The 20,586-nt window shown below is 47.0% G+C and overlaps 2 protein-coding genes across 4 annotated transcripts; one reads left to right on the top strand and one right to left on the bottom strand.

Moving 5' to 3' along the window:
- Positions 1–932: 932 nt before the first annotated feature.
- GHRH (growth hormone releasing hormone) lies at positions 933–4,053 on the bottom strand (the record flags this gene model as incomplete). The annotated part of the gene is made up of 5 exons (XM_080354794.1): positions 933–996; positions 1,335–1,472; positions 2,064–2,168; positions 3,051–3,179; positions 3,974–4,053. The coding sequence occupies 5 exons, from the start codon at positions 4,051–4,053 to the stop codon at positions 933–935; spliced, it is 516 nt and encodes a 171-aa protein (XP_080210920.1).
- Positions 4,054–12,449: 8,396 nt separating this feature from the next.
- On the top strand, positions 12,450–20,196 carry MANBAL (mannosidase beta like). 3 transcript variants are annotated; one of them, XM_080354791.1, is made up of 5 exons: positions 12,450–12,499; positions 12,948–13,188; positions 16,531–16,609; positions 16,946–17,142; positions 19,669–20,196. In XM_080354791.1, the coding sequence occupies exons 4-5, from the start codon at positions 16,993–16,995 to the stop codon at positions 19,774–19,776; spliced, it is 258 nt and encodes an 85-aa protein (XP_080210917.1). In that variant the 5' UTR covers positions 12,450–12,499; positions 12,948–13,188; positions 16,531–16,609; positions 16,946–16,992; the 3' UTR covers positions 19,777–20,196. The 3 variants fall into 3 exon arrangements, with proteins under 3 accessions (XP_080210917.1, XP_080210916.1, XP_080210918.1); XM_080354790.1 differs by lacking the exon at positions 12,450–12,499 and adding an exon at positions 12,551–12,652; XM_080354792.1 differs by lacking the exons at positions 12,450–12,499; positions 12,948–13,188 and adding an exon at positions 13,486–13,535.
- The last annotated feature ends 390 nt before the right edge of the window (positions 20,197–20,586 follow it).

The following is a 20,586-nucleotide window of genomic DNA, read 5'->3' as shown; positions in this document are numbered from 1 at the left end:
GTCTTCATTGCTTTGAAGGGCTTACTGTACAGTGAGATCCATGAGCTCTGAATGACTCTAGATAGAAGCAGGAGGAAAATATAATTATGAGAAAAATTTGTTAGCACACAGAAGGTTTTTTTTCATTATTTGGAGGCTTTTTCTGACTGACCTTATTTGTGCAAAGGTAACCAAGTCAAGCATGGCAAGAGAGCTGCTGAAATGCTGTGTTCTCCCAGCTGGATCCATGGGCACGCTTTGGGTAAAGCTCTGATCTTCCCCCACCTCCCCAGCCCTGTTTTTGTTTATATGCACACAGGTCTCTTCACACCCCTTTATATTGTGGTGGTGAGGCCTGGACAGGCTGAATTTCTGTGGGACAGAAGACTAAGATGAGGGTGCTCCAAATAGGACAACTGACATTTGTACAAGTGAAGGTGTTCCCAAGGATGAACTGTCTGCTGGCTCTCAGTTCCCCAAGGTTTGCAACATTTAGAGCATATTTAAGTTCCAGGTAACTACTTTCAGGAGTGAGGGGTACAGAAAACAGTAACACTTCTTATCCTATTCAGTGCAGGGAAAAACTATAATGTCCCGGGGATCTAGAGGCAGGTTCTGCTCCTGCAGGAAGATTTTTTGTCTGCCTTAAGCCTAGCTTAACAGTGGGGCATGCAGTCTCCAGGTCACTTTTGGTTCCCAGACATCCACGTGCGGCTTCACAGCCCTCATGGCCTGTTTGTTCAGACTAACAAGATTTTAGGTACCCAAAAACTGATAGGGAGTGTTTGCCCCTTAAATTGCAGCAAGCACCCTTTTCATGGCCAGCAGTGGGAGTTAGCTTTGAAGGAGAGCCTTCAAACTGCTCAAGCAGTGCAGAAGCAATGTGTTATGGACAGAATTGAGCAGGGAATGGTACTCACCAGAGCATGGGGAGATGAAAACGGGGGAAGTATTTACATGAGCTTAGCCAGGGTGCTGGGAAAGCCTTCTAACCGACTGCTGTTGATGTCCTGAGGCCTGTGAAAGAAGAGAATAGGACCATGATGGCATAATGGGTTGAGAGAGAATTTCTTTTGCATTACTATTTTACTGAATTATGGGATTGAGAAGACAACAGAGTGATGTACTAGAGTGTGCGGTGTGGGCTGGCCCAGGACAGGCTGTTCTTTATCTGCACCTGCTTGCCCACGTAAGGGAGGGGCCAGGTTATGGGATCAGTTAAGAGCTTTATTCTTTCTCCAAGTGTACCTGCGAAATGATACTTAATCCAGCAGCTTCACATCTGGAATCCAGACAGCAATAAGGACCTTGTCTTATTCCTGCGGTGAGCAGATAATGAACTGATTCCCACCTACCTCTGATTGTGCAGGATGGCTCCCAGGAAGTCCCGCAGGACCATCTGTTGGTGGTAGCGGCTGTCCATCAGGATGCTGTCAGACTGGCGCCTTGTCAGGAATCCGTGTACCCCTTCTCCTGGGCTGCTCTCACTGCTTCTGTTACGTGATGATGAGAAATATCTTTGTTCCAGAGATGCTTTTTAGTCTCTTGCTCAAAGTTTGGCTGAGGCTGAGCCGCACAGTAAGGGAACCTGCTGGGTCTGAGCCAGGGCTATTCTGCTTAATTTCAGTAAGAAATTGGTCAGCTGTATTTGCTCCTGTGTTAAAAGAGGGATTGGAGCTGGCTTGCATCTGACTAGTTGGTCTTAGGTAGTGGCAGTTACTGATCTATGTAGCCAAAGCTACCAGGGTGGTAGTGTTTTTTGTGTTCAAACCAGGCTGGGGATAACTGTTTCCTACCAGTGAATGATAATTGCAACTATCATTTCCAAATATTATTGCTTGTCGACATTATGGTAGAGCACTCAGCTGATCTCGCACCTATAGCCTTGGAGGAAAGGATTAATTAGGCTGCTTAATGATAGATGTGATTAGGGGGACCCAAGACAAAGGGATGCAGGATGCTCTTTGGGATGTGGAACAGCAGGAGAGGTTGCTCCTGTTGCAGTGGAAGGCAGCTGTTTCTGCTACATGCTTGAAAGAAACTGCCCAGTTTAACAAGCAAAACACGCTGTGGCTGTGGCTTACCCGAGCCTCTTGCCGATGATGGTCTGCAAGAATTTGCGGGCAGAAATCTGGCCCAGGAATTTCCGGTAGTTGTCGGTGAATATGGCATCAGCATGACGCTCCATCCTAGGGGTGAAAGACAAGCACAAGGTGTGGGCTCTGAGCTAGCAGTGAACCTTCTAGGCGAGAAATGGGTGTTTCAGATGTCAAAATGCACCGAGGTGTAGCACTGCTGAGTTCAGGGACAGGTAACCGCAGCAAAAGCCTTTTGGTATTGGAATGTATGTGTTGGAGGGTAAAAGGATTTGAGGGAGCTCAGTCCTGACAAGGCAGCAGGCAAAATTAAATGTCTGTTAATCAGTATCCACACCAAAACAAGCAAGGTGAAGCACCTGCAAACCAAAGGTGAGGTCAGAGAACCAGTGGAAGAAGGAGGAGAACCACAGGCTGGGAGAGGGCAGAGCTGGGACATCCCTGTGCCCTGCAGCAGCACCGTCACCTCCTGGGAGGGCTGTGGCTGGGACAGCGTGGCAGGAGCCTTCAACAAGTCTCTAGCCCGTGGTTAGACCCAGGCTCCCGAAAACCCATGGATCAGCAAAGCACGAGCCACTTGGCTGGTCCAGCTGTTATAAGGATGAGTCCTCTGTGCTTCAGACAGAAATAACTGTCCTCCAGCCTTTGGCAGGGCTGGAAAGGAGAGGCTCTAACAACTGTACAGGTGGATTCCCAGAGCTCGGTGGGAGATTATGTTCCCTGCAGGAGCGCTGGGCCTGTGACCCTGTTAGTGTATCCCTGCTGCAGGGGGACAGCGGGATGTTGCCCTGGACATGGGTGGGAGCTGGCACAGTCCCAGCCTTCTGCTCCAGCTGCAGGGCTCAGCTGGGTTCTCTCCCTGGAGCCTGGACTTTGTGGTGCTGGTGGGACTGACCTGCTGGTCTGTTCCTGGGCTGAGGAAGATCATAACCAGCGTATTCTTGCTGCAGTGGGGCTGAGAGATGAGGTACAAACCTTTTCTCAGCGGGGTCTGTTAACAAACCCTCCTTGTCCTGTTCCTCCGAGGGGTTATGGCTCTGCGATGGGCTGCTGTGCTGGAGCTGGAAGTTCACGGCCTGGCCAGCAACGGGCCCTGGGCTGTACCTGACAGACAAACCCAAGGCCAAGTGTGAGATGTGCTCAGCTGCCAGTCAGGGATCAGTCCTCTTGACCGCTGCTGTGTCCATCCCCCTCTCATCAGGAATACAAGTGGTGTCTGTCACTCTCCCCAGCTAGAAACCACCCTGAAGCTATTTCAGCAAATATGATAGATAGAGCTGTCCCAAACACACTTCCCCCCGCTTCCCTGAGCTCCCAGCATCCTCAAGCAAAATTCCAGCAATACTGGTATCGTTATGCCATGGCTTTGGTACAAAGCTAAAGCATTTTCTATGGAACATTTCAAATCCATGGTTATAGAACCCAACGCTCAGTTTTATGCTTCCATTGATTTGTAGTGGTAGGAAGTAATATTACAGTTTCTAACAGTCAGCAAGGAAATCCTTGAAATATTAATAGGCATTGAGTTTGTGTACTACAGTATCTGCAGTTCTAGTTTCAATACAGGTGGCCTGCAGGCACAAATTTTAATCAGTGATGGAGCTGGAGGTGCTGGCTGCTCTGGAGATTGCCAGATTGCCCTTTATAGGACCCCGCATTCAACTCTAAAACCAACTGTTTAGGCTGAAATACTCCATGTCAGGTGCCTGCCTTGATTGGAAACCACCCTTAGCCTAGCAGTGTACCCCAAAAATTAAGCCAGGGTAAAGAAGAAGGCTTACCAGTGCACATACAGTTCATCTGGCTTTCAGAAGTGCTGGCAACCTTAATTTGGCACGTGTTTATTTTGCACAAGGTCAGAGATGAGGCAGCCTGGAAAAAAACACTGAGCAGCTTACCTGAGAGCTGGGTGGAGAGGAGAGGAGATGGAGCATGCGACTAAATGCAGGAACAGGACCAGGGTGGCCTTATCCAGCATCTTCCACCCTTTGGGGACACCTGGAATGCAGAGGAGTCTGAGTCAGCGGCAGCGAGATGCCCAGGGCCAGGAGGAGAGGCCAACCTTTGTGCTTTTGTTCCCCCTGCTCATTTATCGGCACAAAAGGACTGGAAACATGTCCCTGTGTTTGTGATTGTGGTGTCTTAATGTGAAGTCTTTGCTGGAGCATGTGATTCCTGGATGCGGTGGCTTATGTGACCCCTCAGGGAGCTGGTCCCTCCCTTGGGTCAGGAGGCAGGGCTGGTGGGCAGGGTTTTGCACTGTGGGAGCCCCTTATTGTGACCTGTCCCCGCACTGTGGTTGAAGGAGAGATTTTTAGGCTGGGCTGAGTCCCAGGGACCACTGCAGGGGCTGTAAATACTAGTGTGAGAGTGCTGCGATGCTGGGGAGCAGCAGTTATAATAGGTGAGCAAGAGTTGGGCACTGTGTGTCTGTCGTCTGACAGACAAACAGATGCTGTGGTGCTTCAGGGCTGGCTGAAGGGCCGCGAATGAGTCAGGACAGAGTCGTCTGAGGTTGCGCACCCTCGGAGCTGAACACGATGCTTTTGTCATTGAAAGCAAGGGACGGTGGGAAGGTATTTCAGTGAAGGCTCTTCCAGAGTTTTGATTGAAAGCGATTGATGTTTTGCTCAATAACGGTTCCTTAAGAATGTGGATAGAAATCTTTAAAAAATCAAGTTTCCCTGTCTTATTTTACACAATAAAAGAGCAGAAAGATGTTTGATCTCCATAAGATGAAAAAAAACACTTTAGAATTTTACCTTTTAAAAAAAAAAACAACCCACAAATTTCAAATGTATAACAATACATTCCTGCAAAAAGAGCAGTTTCTGAATGGAAGGATTTTGGTTGGACTACTGATTTCCCAAGGAAACTCCCCGGCAGTGGGTGTCACTGGTGGTGGCGGGGGAGCCTGTTCTGATGGGAACCCGATGGGTTTCTGCTTGGACAGAGCTGCCCGCTCTTCTGCAAGGGGGGAAGGCTCAGTGAGGGCTGGTGCTCCTGCAAACTGGGTCTAATCCTGATACCGTGGAAGTTAATAACAGAATCAATGGCGGTGTCAGAAGGGCATGGCCAGACATGGGCAAAGTGGTGCACTAAGAAATGGGGTTTCTTGCCACAAACTCGTTCTCAGCCCAGTCCCTGTTTCCACTCTGGCCCCTCAGAGAGCCAAGGAATCCTCAGGGGCAGCAAAGTGACTTTGGGAGAGACTTACAGGGCTCCTGGCTTTAGGACAAACTTCCTGCCTTGTGGGTTTGGGGTTTTTTTGTTGGGTTTGTTTTGGTGTGTGTTTGTTTGTTCATTTGAACCTGACAAAGCTTGCCTCTTCTGTGCCTCTCCCCCCTCAATGTCTCCAAGACAAATCCCAAACCAGATCTCTTTCTAGACAGAAGTGATCTAAAGGCTCTGCCAGGGGCTACCAGGAGACTGGCATCTATAGAAAGTGCCAATCATGAGATTTAATCAGTAACAGGAAAGCTGCTCTGTGACCAGAGAAGTGAAATATCAATGTAACTGAAAAGAAAACCTAGTCCAGTGTTGTGTGCTTCCCTTTTTTCCTCCTAGGATACAGCCCTGATCGCCACTTCCTTTCTGTATCTGGTTTCTCTTTGAATGCTGGGTTTTCTTCCAAAATCAATTTTTATCCCTTTGAGATTTTTTTTTCTTCTCTGCTATTAGTTTCTTTGCATTGGTTGGTTTTGGTTTTGTCTTCGTTTGTTGGGGTTTTTGCTTTGTTTTAGTTCCTGGCTTTGTCTGTTTTCCCCTGTCTTGCTCTGTCTTCTCTCCCTTCACTGCAGTCTGATTCTGGACTATTTCTGTCTCGCTTTTTCCCTTGGGAAGGAGCCTGAAATGAAAGCCCTACACCCCTTCCCCAAAGCATCTGATATTACAGAGGGGAAGCCGGGGGACTGAAGTGTCACCCTGCGTACAGGCAGCTTGATAGCTCTTGTCACCCTCAAAATTCTCCTGAGGTGAGGGACACCTTACTTTCCATTCTGGTAGCATGTGAAAAAAATGATTAATAAATAAATTCCCCTTAAGATGAAGAGCTTTTAGCACTGTTCCAGCAGATAAAGCGTAATAGCTTCATTCCATCCTGTGCAACGCTAACAGCAGCATTGTGACAATGACGGGAGAGACAAGGTAACCACCTCTTACTGTTTCTGAAACCTTAACCTGATCAGTCTTCAAAATACCTCTGTGTAGATGAAATGAAGCTTTTACTGTGCCTGTGGTTTTATAAAGTTCAGACTTTTATACTATGAAATGCTACGTTAGAAAAGCAGAAGTCCTTTGAAGTGCCTTACTCTGTAGCTGGCTTCACATTATCTGTAACACGCTGTTGCGTTTCTCCTCACACTTTGGTTTGGCTCGAACAGAGTTTTATTGATGGGCCAGTAAAATAGCATTCATTTTCCAGGGTAAAAGGAACTCTCATCAATACAGCAAAAGAGGAAAACTGTGCTACAGCTACTAAATGTCTAACACATTTTTACAAGGCTCATCTGTAGTAGTATTCTATTGATTTACACTTATCCTATAGCTCAATTATTTTTTCCTTCTATAACTTGTTACCCAAAAAAATCCTGTATGGTACAAACGATATTGTACCTGGCAAAGCTAATTTCTAAATAGATGAAATCGTTAAATGCACATGCGGAGACTCACCGTTCCCTTGGAGAATGAGCTCTTCCTAGATCGGCTCCTGCTCAGGTGTTTCCTTCCTCTGTTGTGAATAAAACTTCTCTAGGGCTGTTCCTGCGAGCCCCGCTGGGTGCGGGAGGACACTTGGCTCTGCCCCTGGCTCTCCTCTGGCTGCCAGGGAGGTGCATCTCCTCCTCCTTTTATACCTGTGCTCCCCTGGGAGTCCTGTGGGCTTCTGCACGTCACAGAATCAATTCTCCTCCTCAATTTCAAAAGCTGTGTTTAGCATCTTCTTTTTTGTGTATGGAAAGGGAGGTTGCAGGGAGAGGGTTATGCCTGTAGTCAAGAGTCGTTTGTGTGCTTTCTCTTTATCACTCAAAGAGTGAAGAGCAAATAATAATGACCATAATCTGGCAGAGCGAATGACAAATTTGCTTTGCAAGTTAAACTTCTCTTTCCCTCTGCGATTGCATTTTTTTCCTTCTACTCTACAATGAGTGAACCATTAATTCTTTCTCACGCTGTCTGCTTGGGAGGGTTTATCATTTTGCCACTTTTTCTTTCATTATCAGCCTTTTCTTCCTTGTCCTTCTGCTCCTTTGTTACTCACACCTGCTCACACTAGCAGGGCAGTTCGTGCTTTAGTCCCTCACAAACATCACAGCTCCACGTCAGGCACACAAAGCAGCTGGAGAGCCCCGCTCTGTTCATGTGCTCTGCATAAAGGCAAAGGGTCTTCCCTGGGGTGCTGTGTGCGCTGGCACCTGTCTGCATCCCTGAAACAAGGTTTCTGAAAGTCCCATTAAAAAGAACACATAGCCTTGGCGCCAAGAAGACCAGGACAGTTCAGAGGAGTTAAAAACGAGGTGCCAGCATGAGCTCCACCTGCCAGATTTTTAGTATTGAATTTACAATGCCCAGAATTGATGGGGACCCAGACATTTCTGTCCAAGGGCTTTGTGTGACTCGGTGCTGGGAAGAAGTTTCAGCAGGCGAGATGACTCATGTCTGCCTGCTACAGAAATACCTTCACCTCGAACCTGAGTGCTCGTCGTGGCTGTCGGTGGCAGCGATGGATTGGAGGGAAGGACACAGCAACTTGTGTGCTCGTGGGTGCCTGCGTGTGCAGGGCGTTGGAAGCGTTCAGCGTGGGTCTGACTCTCTGCTATTGCCCTTTTGCTTCTTGCTGAGATGAGAAGTCAGCACTGTGAGCAAAGCAGTGATGTCCTCCTTTCGAACCGTGGGTTCTTGGTAAGCAGTAACCCAACAGTCAGGAAGGCCTGAGTGAGCTGCGTGCGCCAGGTGTTCTGGTGTTAAATAACCACTGCTGTATATCCAGACAGATGTGCAGCAATGCGTATGGGCTGTCCCTGCTTTCAGTGCTCCGAGGGCTCATGTTCCCTTTGCTATCAAATCGGGACCAGGTGACTTCACAGAGAAATAATGAAAAAGGATTGAACAGACCAAAGCAGGAGCCTGAGCTGACCCTGAACTGAGCAGCTGACCAGGGGCCTTCTGCTGTAATCCAGAAACAGAGCAACAACATGAAGAGAAGCAAGAACTACTGCCTTCCTCCAGCTGTGAAAAGAAACAGTGCAAACCTGTTCATGGGGAGAGGAGCTGCCATGCAAACCAGGCAGGTATATCATGTGTATCATCTACTCCTGAACACCAGAGAAAGGGATTTCAGGGCAGTGCAGTGCAGGTTTTCCAAAACCTCTTTACTGGTGCACACAGCTGCAAACTGGAAAGGGATTTTTCTTTGCATTTTTGCAACAATCTGTTTGTATTCTGTCATGTGTAAGGCTGGTTGCACCAATTTTTCAGCATGACTTATTTTTCTTGCCCTCTCTTGGTGCTACGCTGGCTGAACAGGTGAATCAGACCATGTTGTTAGACCAGTCAGGAGCCAATGCTATTTCCAGGTATTATCCTATAGTGTGTTGAGCTAATTCTTTATCTGTCTGACTGCTGTAAGATACTGGGCAATCTCTCTCAAATCAAGGGGAATCAGTCTATAATTGACTTGTTTATAGCTGCCTGCTGCCCAGTTGGGATTAGGAGGGCTGTGATCCATGTTCATATCTCAAGTGAGCTGCTTTCAAAGCAGTCTGTATAAATCTCTGTCGTCCTGGGGGTTTCCCTGCGCTGCCTGCGTTGTGTTCCTGTCACGCACAGCTGGACCCAGCAAGACTCACACAACAACAAGCTCTCTTTATGACTTCAAATTAATTGCTAGAGGCAGCAGAAATGTCTAAAACCCTCCAGACTCAGCTTAGGAGTTCTGAAATAGCACAGATACAGCAGCTTTTCTGTCCCTGCGATTTCCTGTCCCTTCATATCTCCCCAGGACTTAGAAGGGGTTTTTGTGGAGCTCTTCCACCGGACTCTTGAGCTGTCACTCTGGCTATTGTGGCTGCTTCCCCCGCAACAGAAATGCCACGATCCCCACTGCTGCCTAGTCCCACCATGTCTGCTGACATCTCTGGAGAAAGATGCTGCAGACTGTGACAGGATCCAGTCTTGCTTGGAGCCAGTTTTGCATCCATCCGTGTTGCAGTGTGTATTTGAGCTGGTAACTATGGTCTTCACTCTGGTGGTCATTTTTGTCAGTGAGGTGGTCACGCAGATAGGGCTGGTGCCCCCTGCACAGGGGCTGCGGTTCGGTGGCATTCAAAGTCTGAGGGTACTAGATGCGTGACAGCATTCGTCATGGGAACTTCATTTTAGGGGTAGTATCAATAATAATTTGGCACAACAAATTACAAACTTGTTTTGCAAAATAAACAGTTTTTCTCTTTAGAATCTCTCTTGGTTTGTCCCTAGAACCTTCCCAGTTTCTCCCCTCCTCTCCTCCCTACCCCAGCTAGCGCTGTCAGCATCCTCAGGCTCCCAGAACATGAAGAATGTCACACTCAAATTACCTCCCACAGATTGTCGCTTCAGGTTAGCAGCACGCAGTGGATCACTGTCCATTTGCCCACTAAAGCCAAGCCTAGACCAGCGCAAGCCCTGTGGAGCCTACAGCCAGGTACGAGCTGCCAGAGGTACCTGCTGCAGCTCTAAGTGCCCGTTTCAGAGTGACATCCCCGCAGACCTCACCTCCCCAGCATCCCTGGGTGAAGCACATGCCCGCTCGTTCTCTTTCAGCACCAGTCCTTCGCTGACAAAGGACACAGTGCTAGAATCCTGCAGCAATTGCCCAGGTATTGATTTCCTCTTAGCTTTACCTCCTCCGGTCTCCATGCCATGCCTTAAAAAATTGCCTCTGTCTATTCCAGCTGCACAACATACAGCGTCAGATAAGCTGAGCGGCATGTGAAATGGTCCTGCTCACCTTGCGAGGTTGAAACTAATGACAACATAATGTAACTCATCAAATGGCAAAAAAACCTCATTCTGTGTTCTCAGCTATCAAAAGCTTTTCTGCACTCTTCTTAAATGCAGGTGGTGCATTTAATTCTCCAATCCTCCCTGCTCCTTGGCAGATGTGGTGGTGACAAACTTATGGCAAATGCCGTAATGCTAAATTAAACAAAATTGCCTAAGATTAGAAGTTTGTTTTTTTTTTTTTTGCTTAGGTTTGTCATCTTAGAAGTAGGATGGGACACATTTTGCTTTGAATGTCTTATTCCAAGTAGCAGAACTTAAGGCACGTTATAGGTTATCATCAATCATTTAATTACATTGTCCATTACTGATGCATACATGGTAACTTTCATTCCTGAGTTCTTTGCAAAAATGTGGAAGGCAAGCAAATAAAAATGAGATGAGAAAGACAAGATTTGGCCTGTGTTGCCAGTTTCTTCTAAGGTAGAAGCAGAGGATCCCAAACTTAAACCCAGCAGGTGGGGTGAGACTTGCCATTAGAAAATGATACAAGACTTGGTTTCTCCACCTTGGAAGGATAAAGTGCTGGGATTTGGATCTTCAGATCCTCCAGATTCAATTTTGAACATGAATAGATTTCCTGGCGAGAATTTTCCCTTGAGGAGTTCAGATTGGTAGGAAGCTGAAAACAATCATTTATCAAAATAATCTCAAGGAAGGCATCATTCTGGATGAGAGCAAAGTTTGCACTATGAGGATGAGTCTGAAGCAAGGGATCAGATTAAAATAGACAAAATAAATCAGTAATTCAAAATGTGCAAGAAGTGCTGTCAGAAGGGACTGTCTCATAGAGTTAAAAGCCTGCTTGAAAAGCCAACTTATTCTTCAAACATTAACGTATCACTGAGACTACAAGAGAACAAATGGCAGCAGCCTGCAGAAATGTCTGTCAGGAGGCCCCATGAGCTCCGTGGGCAGATCCGCTGCCAGCGCCCAGACCCATCTGGCTGTTTATCTCCCAGCAGAGCTGCTGGGGCTTTTCAGCGTCACCCAAGTGAACTGCCAAGAGTTTCAGCCAGGTGTCAGCATGGCGCACTCAGCTGGAGGCTTGGGAGTCATCGCTTCTTGAATTTACAGTTCTCTAAATACCACCTTCTTACTTTTCCAACCCAGGCAGACAGAGCTCGGATGCCAGCAGTGAATCTCAGTAATTAACGAGTTCGTCTTTGGTTTTAGCACTCGGCTTGGCTAGAGGTTACGCAGCATGTTACACCCAGAATCAATGATTATTGGAAGCACTGAGAGCTTCCTACTCTGGGAGGGAGAGGGCAGTGTAGGAAAAGGGTCTGCAAATGCCCACCCTCTGCTCAGAGGGCTCAGGTGATGACCCCAATGACACCCCTGTTTTCTGTGACTCCGTTTCCCCTCAGAATCCAAACACTGCTGTTACTGCTCACCTTGGAAAAGTGCTTTGAAAGCTTCTGATTAAAAACAGAGTTTGAATGAAGTATTTGAATGAGGAAGGTCACGTTTTCCATAAGGGCTGAGAAATGAAAGCACTTATTACTAATATTTTCCTGGCTGAATTATAATATACAACCTGAGGATCAGAAGACCTTGGTGCACAAGGGTATGGTACACATACGAAGAATGGTAATAAATAAGTCCCACTGCAAAAGACATGCAGGAAATACTACAATGCAAACCAAAGAAGAAATGTAGCAAGAATTAAAGAGGCTGAGGAGGGTTTGGATTTGGAGACAGACTTCCTGATTGAGCTCTGTCTCTACTTAGAATTGGGTGCTGACAAAACTGCCATTTCCACTTGTTGAACCCATTGTAGGTTTGAAACACACTCACATGTCGTAGGTGTTTGGGTTTGGTTTTTGTGGGTTTTTTTAGAAATAGCTTCCTTTTTTACTGTTTCGCAGGCAGCTGGAAGGGCCGGCGGGATGCTGCGGAAGGCAGCAGCCAGAGCGGGCTGATGGCACCACCTGCTTGCAGTTCATACCCAGGTGTCCCCAGGGCTTCGCTCTGACAGCGTCTGCTGGCCTCTGGGGGAACTGGCCGCCCCCCACCTGCCTATTTTACTGAGAATAAAAAGTAAAGCCATTTCTGTTGGGAGAGATGATGAGGAGGAGGAAGAAACCAGACAGTATTAGTTGCAATCTAAGTGTGTATTTTCTTACCCCTTTGCCTGCAAACTCCAGACTGGGAGGATCAGAGCCTGCGGCAGCAGCAGCACCGAGTTCAGTGCACTGGTAATACTGGGAAGAATTTAATCTGGCCGTTTAATCCACACTGATAGGATCTGTCCTGACATTTGCAAGAATTATTTCTCCCTCCTCAGTGTTTTGGTGTCCTAAATAGTCCATGTTTGGGAGCTGAAAGGGCAGAATTTGCTGCCTTTCCTGGGCTCTGGGTTTATCCAGCTTTCACTGCCCCTGGTGAGTGGCTCTTGTAATTATTTAAGAGTATTTTTTTTCTTAGGGTCTATGCTAAAGGAATTTCTTGATACAAGTGTCTCTGGCCTCTGCAACTCACAGCCATGTGCATTCTCCAGTTGTCCGTGAAGTCTTCTGCGGTAAAAAAGATGAAAGGTTTTTAATAAGTTGCTCAAAGCCTTTGAAATTGTTTTCATTAATACCCATTTAATTCAAATGCTTGGTAGCAGCCTAGAAAATCCTTTTATTACAAATGCCATACCTTACTTCCTTAGTAGATAAGTAGCTGATTACGTTTTCCCCAAAGTATTTAGACGGTCTGATAATAAAGCTCTGCAGCAAAACTAACCTGGTGCTGATATTTTAGTGTTGGGAAAAGGGCAAAACAAATCGGATTCTTTAAATACCACAAAAGAGCAAAACAAACCACAAGCCATTTTCCCCTTTGTAGGTCATCTTATCAAGACATCTCCATTTCAGAGCTGGATACTGAATCGGGACATTAAAAATAATAACAACAACAACAACAAAAATCCCCAGCAAGAGCAAAGCCAGATGTGTGCATCTTAATTGTTGCTGCCAGAGCACTTCAGGGGAGCCGATCAAACCCTCACAGATAAAGAGAAACCTGCCAGGACTGAAAGGCCACGCTATTGATGGCAGGGATTAAAATGCTCATACTGATTTAGGGGGTGAGTACATTAAACTTGAGGTGTAGAGGCCCGGGGGCTTCGCTGCCAGAGGGGCCGACACTGGCCTGGCCGTGGGGACCCACCGGAGGGTCGGCACCCACAGCCGGGCCGGGGCCCGCGGCAGCGTGAAGCCGAGTGGCCTCACGGGCCTTTCGGGAGGAGCCCGGCACCGGAGCTCTCCCGACACCGGAGCTCTCCCGACACCGGGGCTCTCCCGCCCATCTGGGCACACAGGCCCCAGGCCGCCCTTAGCAACGCGGCGCCCCGGGTGGTTGCTAGGGATGGGTGGGTGCATTTCCTGCCCGGCAGGAATCACTTCCGGGGCGGCAAGGCCTGGCTGAGGGGCGGTGAGCGGGCGGTGTGAGGGGGTTCGGGGGTCTGGGGTTTGGGGATGTGCTGGAGAGGGGCTGTCGGGAGCGGTGGCTGCAGCATCGCCCCGGCCCCCCGGGAAGCGGGTGGGAGAGCGGGGGGCGCCGGGGCCTGGCTGGCTCTGTGCCGCGGGCCGGGCCGCCCGGAGAAGGGAGGGGAACGCGGGGTGTCCCTGCTGGGGGTGCGCGGCTGGGACACCCGGGTGCCTTGGCCTCACGGGTGGGTTTGTTCCAGCGGTGCTATGCACCGGCTGGGCCCCCCGAAGCCAACGTGACCCGGCCGTTCTCCATCCCAACACCTACCGAGGCGTCTCAGAAATCCAGTGCCAGCTTTTGTTGCCTCATCCTTTGGTGGGAGTTTTCATGTTCTGCACCGAAGCTGTTGCTCTTTATTTCCACCCCAAGAGGAAGCTATCAAAGATTACTTAAGTTCTCCTATGGCTTAGTCCTACAGTAATTACTTATATAATGCTAGGTTTTGAAATGCCAGCTGGAACAACGAAAAGAAAGGTTTGAGGCTGTCCTGGCTCTATTGAGATGGCCCATTTGTGGCCACAGTTATTTATCCCAGGGCCGCATCCTGCGCCCATGGGAGCAGCTGCATCACCTACCAGTGGTGTCACTGAGCAGAGCGTGAGCCTGCAGCCCTGACAGCCCCTTGTTCTTTGGTACAGTTCTGGCTTTGCGAAGAGACCAAGTCCGTTTGCATGAGGGCAGCTTGTTGTGAAACCCTAATAGAGGCAAGACTGAATATTTTTAAATAGATAGCCAAAATAGACCAAATGAGTCAGCTGGAGTGGTGCGGAAGCTTCCTCTCGGGGTCTGAAATAGGAGTACTGCTCTTTAAATGCCATTTAATAACAACTACTTTTAAGTGTCGCCATCTTAATAGGTGAGGCCGTTTAGGAAAAAGGTTGTTGATACCAGTGGAGAAGAAGAGATATTGGCCAAGGAGGAGGTGGTGAAACTGTTTGCTTCTCAGTAACAGGGAGGAAGACTCCATTAGCACCCAGGGACCTGCTGGATTAGCTACAAGGCAAAGCGTGAGGAGGTTTTACTCTGGGTGAGAAAACTTGCTTTGTAGGTTTTGCATTCTGTGGGGAAGGTGTCAGATCTGACTCTGAGCCTTGGTTCCCCGCTGTTCAGCATTGGCCTCCTCATTTGCGTGAGGTGGGGCCTCGTATGTGCAGTTTTCAGCCTTTTGTTACACACAGGAGTTTTTTAAAACAGGAAGGACTGTTGTTAATATTAATTCATCTCCACTGATAGCCGGAATGGTCCGAGTGTGGGTTGCCTGCTGTGGCTACTGTCCAAGCAAGGACGCCCCACTATGACTAGTTGCAGCCTGATGTCAGGTCTTCTCTGAGTGTATTTCATGGGGTTGTGCTTAAAATTGTAGTGGCAGTGGCTGCCAGCCTGTGTGAGAGCTCTTGATGCTGGTCATGTCACCTGGGATTTGTTAGGACATTACTAATACCCGCAAGGGAGGTGAAATAGAAAGGGGAAAGGAGGGCAGACTTGTGGAAGATGAGGGTGCAAATTTTTTGTTGATATTGTATCAGATCCCTTTCCTGGTTTATTTTTGTGTGTTGTGGTTCAAGTGTGTGAGTCATGAGTATCGTTAGGAGTTTGTCCTGAGAAACCTCTGAGTGAGGAACGGAGCAACATCTGCTCTGCTTGAGGAAGGGGTCGGGCAAGAAGAACCTTTTCAAAAGATATCCCAATAAATAAAGTCGAGATAAAATGCAACTCAGGGGTGAAGTTTCCTACGATTCTGCTTCTTGCTTAGGAACTGCTGCCTTAGACTGGGGGAGAGGGCATTTTAAAGATTAAAAGCAGTTAGGGTTGAGCCATGTTTACACGTGCTTTGTTGACACTGGTTAATGTTCGGTGCGGCCTTTGTGTCTGCGGTGGGACGTGCTGAGCCTGAGTGGCCCAGCCTGTGTTCTGGCTTCAGGTACAGGTCCTTTGCAGCCCTTGCTTATTAAATTTTAATCAGAATTTGAAAAATTTTCTTTCACTGAAGTACAGACCTGGAAAGGACCGTGAGAGGTCATCTATTCTTATCTCCTGATTCAAAGGCAGGATTATACATACTCACACCCCATGCCAGGCAAACGCTTATCTGATGCGTTCCTCTGAATCACCAGGAACAGGGTTCCGCAGTCTCAGTGTTCCAGTCCGTGCAGCAGGGAATCTTTTTCCTGTCTTTTAAAATTCAAACTAAGACTCCATACTTCAGCTGAATTAAAACAAAATAATTGTTTATTGTAATTTATATACCACTCCTTTTAGTTTGTCCCCAAATGACATTTGCCTCTTAAGCAATGGCATTGTTGTGTTGATTCATTCTCAAATGTATCAGCTATAACTTTAGTCAAATTATACTCCAAGTTTACCATCTTTCTGAACTGGGTCACATCTGCAGATAGTAGAAATCTCCTCCTAGCCTGAGAAACACAAACGCTCCTGTGGAAATCATTTCTAGGAGGCAGATTACTACCATTCAGCTGATGCGTGCAGCGCAATCTCACAACCAAGCTTTAGCAATATACAGAATTATAAGTATCGATAAGCAGTGCAGATTCCGTAAGTACACACCAGGATCATATGGGTCAGGAAAACGGAGTAAGACAGAAATCACAGCTGAGTTCTGATGGCATCTCAGACTCATAGAATTTCCCTTCTGGGACTTTCTGTGGCGTACGCCTGCAATTGTGGCGGGAGAGTTCCCCTTGTTGTAGAAAGCCATTAGTCATTCAGAGAATTAATTGACGACTCCATTAGCAACAGATAAAGGAAGGAAGAAGGGATGGTATCGTGGCTGAGAAAGCAGCTTGGGACCTGGGAGATCAATATTTCACTCTGCCACAAACTACATGTGTGACTGCTGCAAGGTATATGAGGCTTCGTGTAACCAGCTGCTAAAACCATGCTTAACTTTAAACACAACTTATTCCTCTGTCTTCCACAGGTTTGCCTTCTGTGTGGTATATTTAAGTAGTAGTTGGTTTTGTGCACCATCTAAAACAACAAGGCTGTAACCACACAATGTAAGTAAAAATTAATAATAGTGATCTTGCATGCATGATTGATTTCAAGGAGAGTATATTCTTGGTTATTAAGATTTTCCCTTATTGTTTCATGAATATTGTTAATATTTTATTTGTATCGCCCTCACCTGCAGATGGACTAATACTAGCACTTGAGGACTATTGTCTTAGGCAGGTCGTAAAAGATAAACATCCAAATAAAATGCAGCTTTCACTTCCATCTTTGTTATTTGGTCTTCAGAAAACCTGCATGAGGGTAATTTGTCATTTTTTTTATATTGGAAAGTGTACCAGAAAGCATGATGCAAATAATTACTCTGTTTTCCCACCTTGCAGTAGCCAGTCTTCTTGAGAACATCAGAGAAAAAGGTTGTGCGCTCACCATGGCGACTGAGCTGGATTTCTCCCCACCTGAAATCCCTGAGCCCACATTCATGGAGAATGTGCTACGTTACGGACTGTTCTTTGGAGCCATTTTCCAGCTCATCTGTGTGCTAGCCATCATCCTGCCGGTTTCCAAGTCCCATAAGGCAGTAAGCAGCGCTCTTTAATATTGATATGGATGGGCAGAGTCAGAGAAAAAGATGGGAGGGAACTCTGAGTAGCTAATGGGGACGCAGTGGCCTGCCCTTGGGATCGATGACAGTTTCATTGTTAATTTTCTTTCCTTCTTCTAGCTTGCCCACCTCCAGCTTTTGTCTTGTGATTTATTCCCAGATTAGAAAGTCAGGAGAAAATACCCAAGCCAGCGTCTCTCTGAGTGTCCGCAAAAAAAGTTACCTGAAGTACTCGCAAAGGGTGCCAAATGGACATGCTTTTCCTGATTCCGTATTGTCATCTGACTGTTGATTTACTTTATTAATTGCCAGGCAGGATGTCCCCTTTGCAGGAACAGCCTTTGGGCTCTAGTTTGTTTGCGATTTTTGGAAACAAGATATAGGTGAAATTTCTAGGATATTCTAACACGAGGGGGGCAGTTTTCAGTACTGACTGTGCTTGCAAGTGGATGGTCCTTTGCTGCAGTTGGTGCAGGAGAAGGTTACAGTGAAAGGTCAAAGGGAGCTACAGGACTCTGATCCCTCTAGACAAGGCCACAGCAGGATGACCCGCATCTGCCTAGCTTTTTGATAAAAGAGCTGCACGCGCTTTGTAATGCCTGCGGTGCTGGGGACAGATGTTTCAGTGTTGGTGATCAGTCTGCAAGCTTGGAATTTTGATGCAGATTTTGTCCAGATGTGTATGGTGTATTTTCAGTAACAACTCGGATGGGAAGTTTTGTTTTCGGGCTGTCTTTATTGCTGTGTTTGCTCCCTCTTGTGCGGAGGAAGCGTGGAAATCTTCAGCCTACCTGGGGACAGGAATGCCTGAGGGTGAGGTACAGCGTGAAGGTTACAGTTCATGACCCAACTCTTTCACCTTTAACCGTTGGTGTGATGTGAAGTTGCGTTGATGTGCTGGATGAATGCTGCTGCCCTGGCTCGGGTGCACGCTCCCTCCTGCCGCATCTGCAGCTCCCAGCAGGGAGGTGAAGCAGGCGGCTGTCGGTCACGATGCGGTGCCATTGCAAGCCTTGCACCGTTACTCTGCAGCCACCAGCACCCGTCTGTCAGAGTCTGTGGCTTCCCCTGATAAATTTTTGAGAAATACTGAGTGGCCTGATTCTTGAAAGCTGTCAAGAGTGAGGCCTTTAGTTTGAAGTGGGAAACTGAAAACCAGGCCCCCAGTTAAAACCACAAAGCTCAGGGACCTGTTACTATTTAGGTTTGCAAGCATGCTTTGATGTTTGCATGCTCTACTTATTATTTTCTCCATATGCATATTGTTCTCTTGATTTACTGTCCATATGACTAAGTTACAAGACTGTAAACACCAGAGGCTGTCCTTCCAGATCTTGGGAATGATGCTTGAGTCTGGGTGGGATATCGAGGAGCTTCTCTGTCTTGGAGGCTTCAGGCTTTGAAGTCTGCCTTGGTTTGAACATTAGAAGGCAGCAGTGTTCACTTTACGGCAGCAGCACGCTACATCCGTGAGCAAGAGCTGCACTTTGCTCCATTTCTCCAGAGCCTGCCAGCTCCCTGTGCGCCGATTACAGCCTTTGGAAAGCCGGCCAAGTCTCCTGCCTTGGAAAGCCACACAGCTGTGAACCGTAATAGCCCAGTAACTTGCGAGACGTTTGAACCAAGCTCCCTGATTAAAAGGATGCTGTCAGATGCTCGCCTCCCCCTCCATTATGTAGAGTGCTGTCTTGGAAGCTTGAAACTCGCATGTCTTGCTCAGCCATTTTTTGTGTGTCCTTTTCCAGTTGGCATGCTCTGACTGATAGAAACCGAGATGCTAAAGCAATATTTATACTCGAATGCATTTAATGAAAGGAGGCAATCTGCATGTGTGCGCTTCCTCAGATGAGACTGGCGCTGTTCCCTTGTGTTTTTACAAGATAACTAGACTTTATTTCCCATGGCTGAAATATTATCTGTCATCTCCCCTGAAGGAAGCAAGCAGGATATCTCAGCATTCCCTGTTAGTCCAGGTGAAGAAAGCTTTGCCTGCAATTCCCTCCCTGGATTTTGGGCTCGGTTTAGAGGCTCCAAACTTTACATTCTTGCTACTGTTTTGGGGAATGTTTTTTGTCTTGCACATGATAATGATTAACACTTGGCAGAAATACTTGCTGAATGTTTCCACATACAGTGGTGATTATATGGTATCTTCTCCTTTTCCTAATTTGAACAGTTCCCATTTAGTGTTGATTTTCTTCTTGCCTTTAGAGTTGGTTTTGTTTTTCTTCTCCAAAGCCTGTTTTAGACACTCGAGCTTTTAACGGCTTCTCTGATAACAAGCTGTTTCTGTGCATAAACTCACACCACAAGGCATATGCGGAAGAAGCAGAGATGGTGCTGTGCAAGTCTCATTAAATGTAGACTCGGTTTGATATAGTTGTGTTCCAACAGAGATACTCAGCACTTGCTTCCCTTGGCTTATACTCAGATTCCCAAAGTGAGCTGTCAGCAAATTGTAAAAAAAAAAGTTACTGACTGTTTCTTAATTGATTCTTGTAGGACTCGGAGAGTTTTGAGCCTAAGAATTCAGAGACAGTGAAGAAGCCAAAGGCAACTGCTCCACAGATAAGCAAGAAACCCAAGAAGGAAACCAAAAAGAAACGATAAAGCCATGATGGATGAGCCTCGAAAGACAAAATAATCAGCCATAATCATGCTTCCTCAGACATGACATCAAAGGCACCTAACTATATTAAATGGTTTTCTGGCATTGCCATGCTTTACCTTTCGGGGACAAGGGAGAAGGAACTTAGAAGAGTGGAAGGGGTGGGGTTCCGCCATAGATTTCTTACAAGCAAAGAGGACTTCACATATTTAGGACTTCATTTGACATGATTAATGCATCAGTCACCATTAAAGTGGCTTTTGTCATTTCTGATGGGCAGAGAGGCCTGTTGTCCTAGCTCCTCCATGCTGCCAAGGATTTGTAGTAAAGCCCCTGTGGAAGGTGGAGCCTGGGTTTGCTACTTTGGATACCGGTTTGTGTTGTATTTTTTGAAGGCAGAAGGAGTAAATGGATCAAGGATACCACGCTACACAGCTTTGTATTCATCTCTGTTGTCATCTAGTCTGAAATACATAGCCGCTTCTTGTGGCTTAATAACAATGTCTTTGTCATATTCTTTAATTCTTTAGGTAATAACTCATCAGGTTCCAGGCTGCTGTAGATGAAAGCTTTCATTTCCCCAGCATCGCTACCTCTTTCTTACTCCCCACCCATGCACTTCTCCTTCCTGTTCCCACCCTTCAAAGCAGGTGCATTTCAGGGAATTGAGACTGCGGTGAGGACTGCAATGATGACAAGGGTTGGGGAACAATTTGCTTCTGGAAGGTGCAGAATTTAATGCCTGTGCTACTGGAGCGTTCTTGGAAAATTGGGAAGACTGCATGTTGTAGAAAAGCTGCTCTGAGGCGGGA

This window comes from Nesoenas mayeri, assembly GCF_963082525.1.
Source record: "Nesoenas mayeri genome assembly, chromosome: 16".
NCBI lineage: Eukaryota > Metazoa > Chordata > Aves > Columbiformes > Columbidae > Nesoenas > Nesoenas mayeri.
Note: the sequence above shows the minus strand (reverse complement) of the source record. Positions and strands in the feature narration are given on the sequence as shown.

Coding starts and splice junctions, on each gene's coding strand:
- MANBAL (XM_080354791.1), top strand. CDS start 16,993: ATGGCGACTGAGCTGGATTTCTCCCCACCTGAAATCCCTGAGCCCACA. Junction 17,143..19,668: donor TTTCCAAGTCCCATAAGGCA/GTAAGCAGCGCT, acceptor TGATTCTTGTAG/GACTCGGAGAGTTTTGAGCC.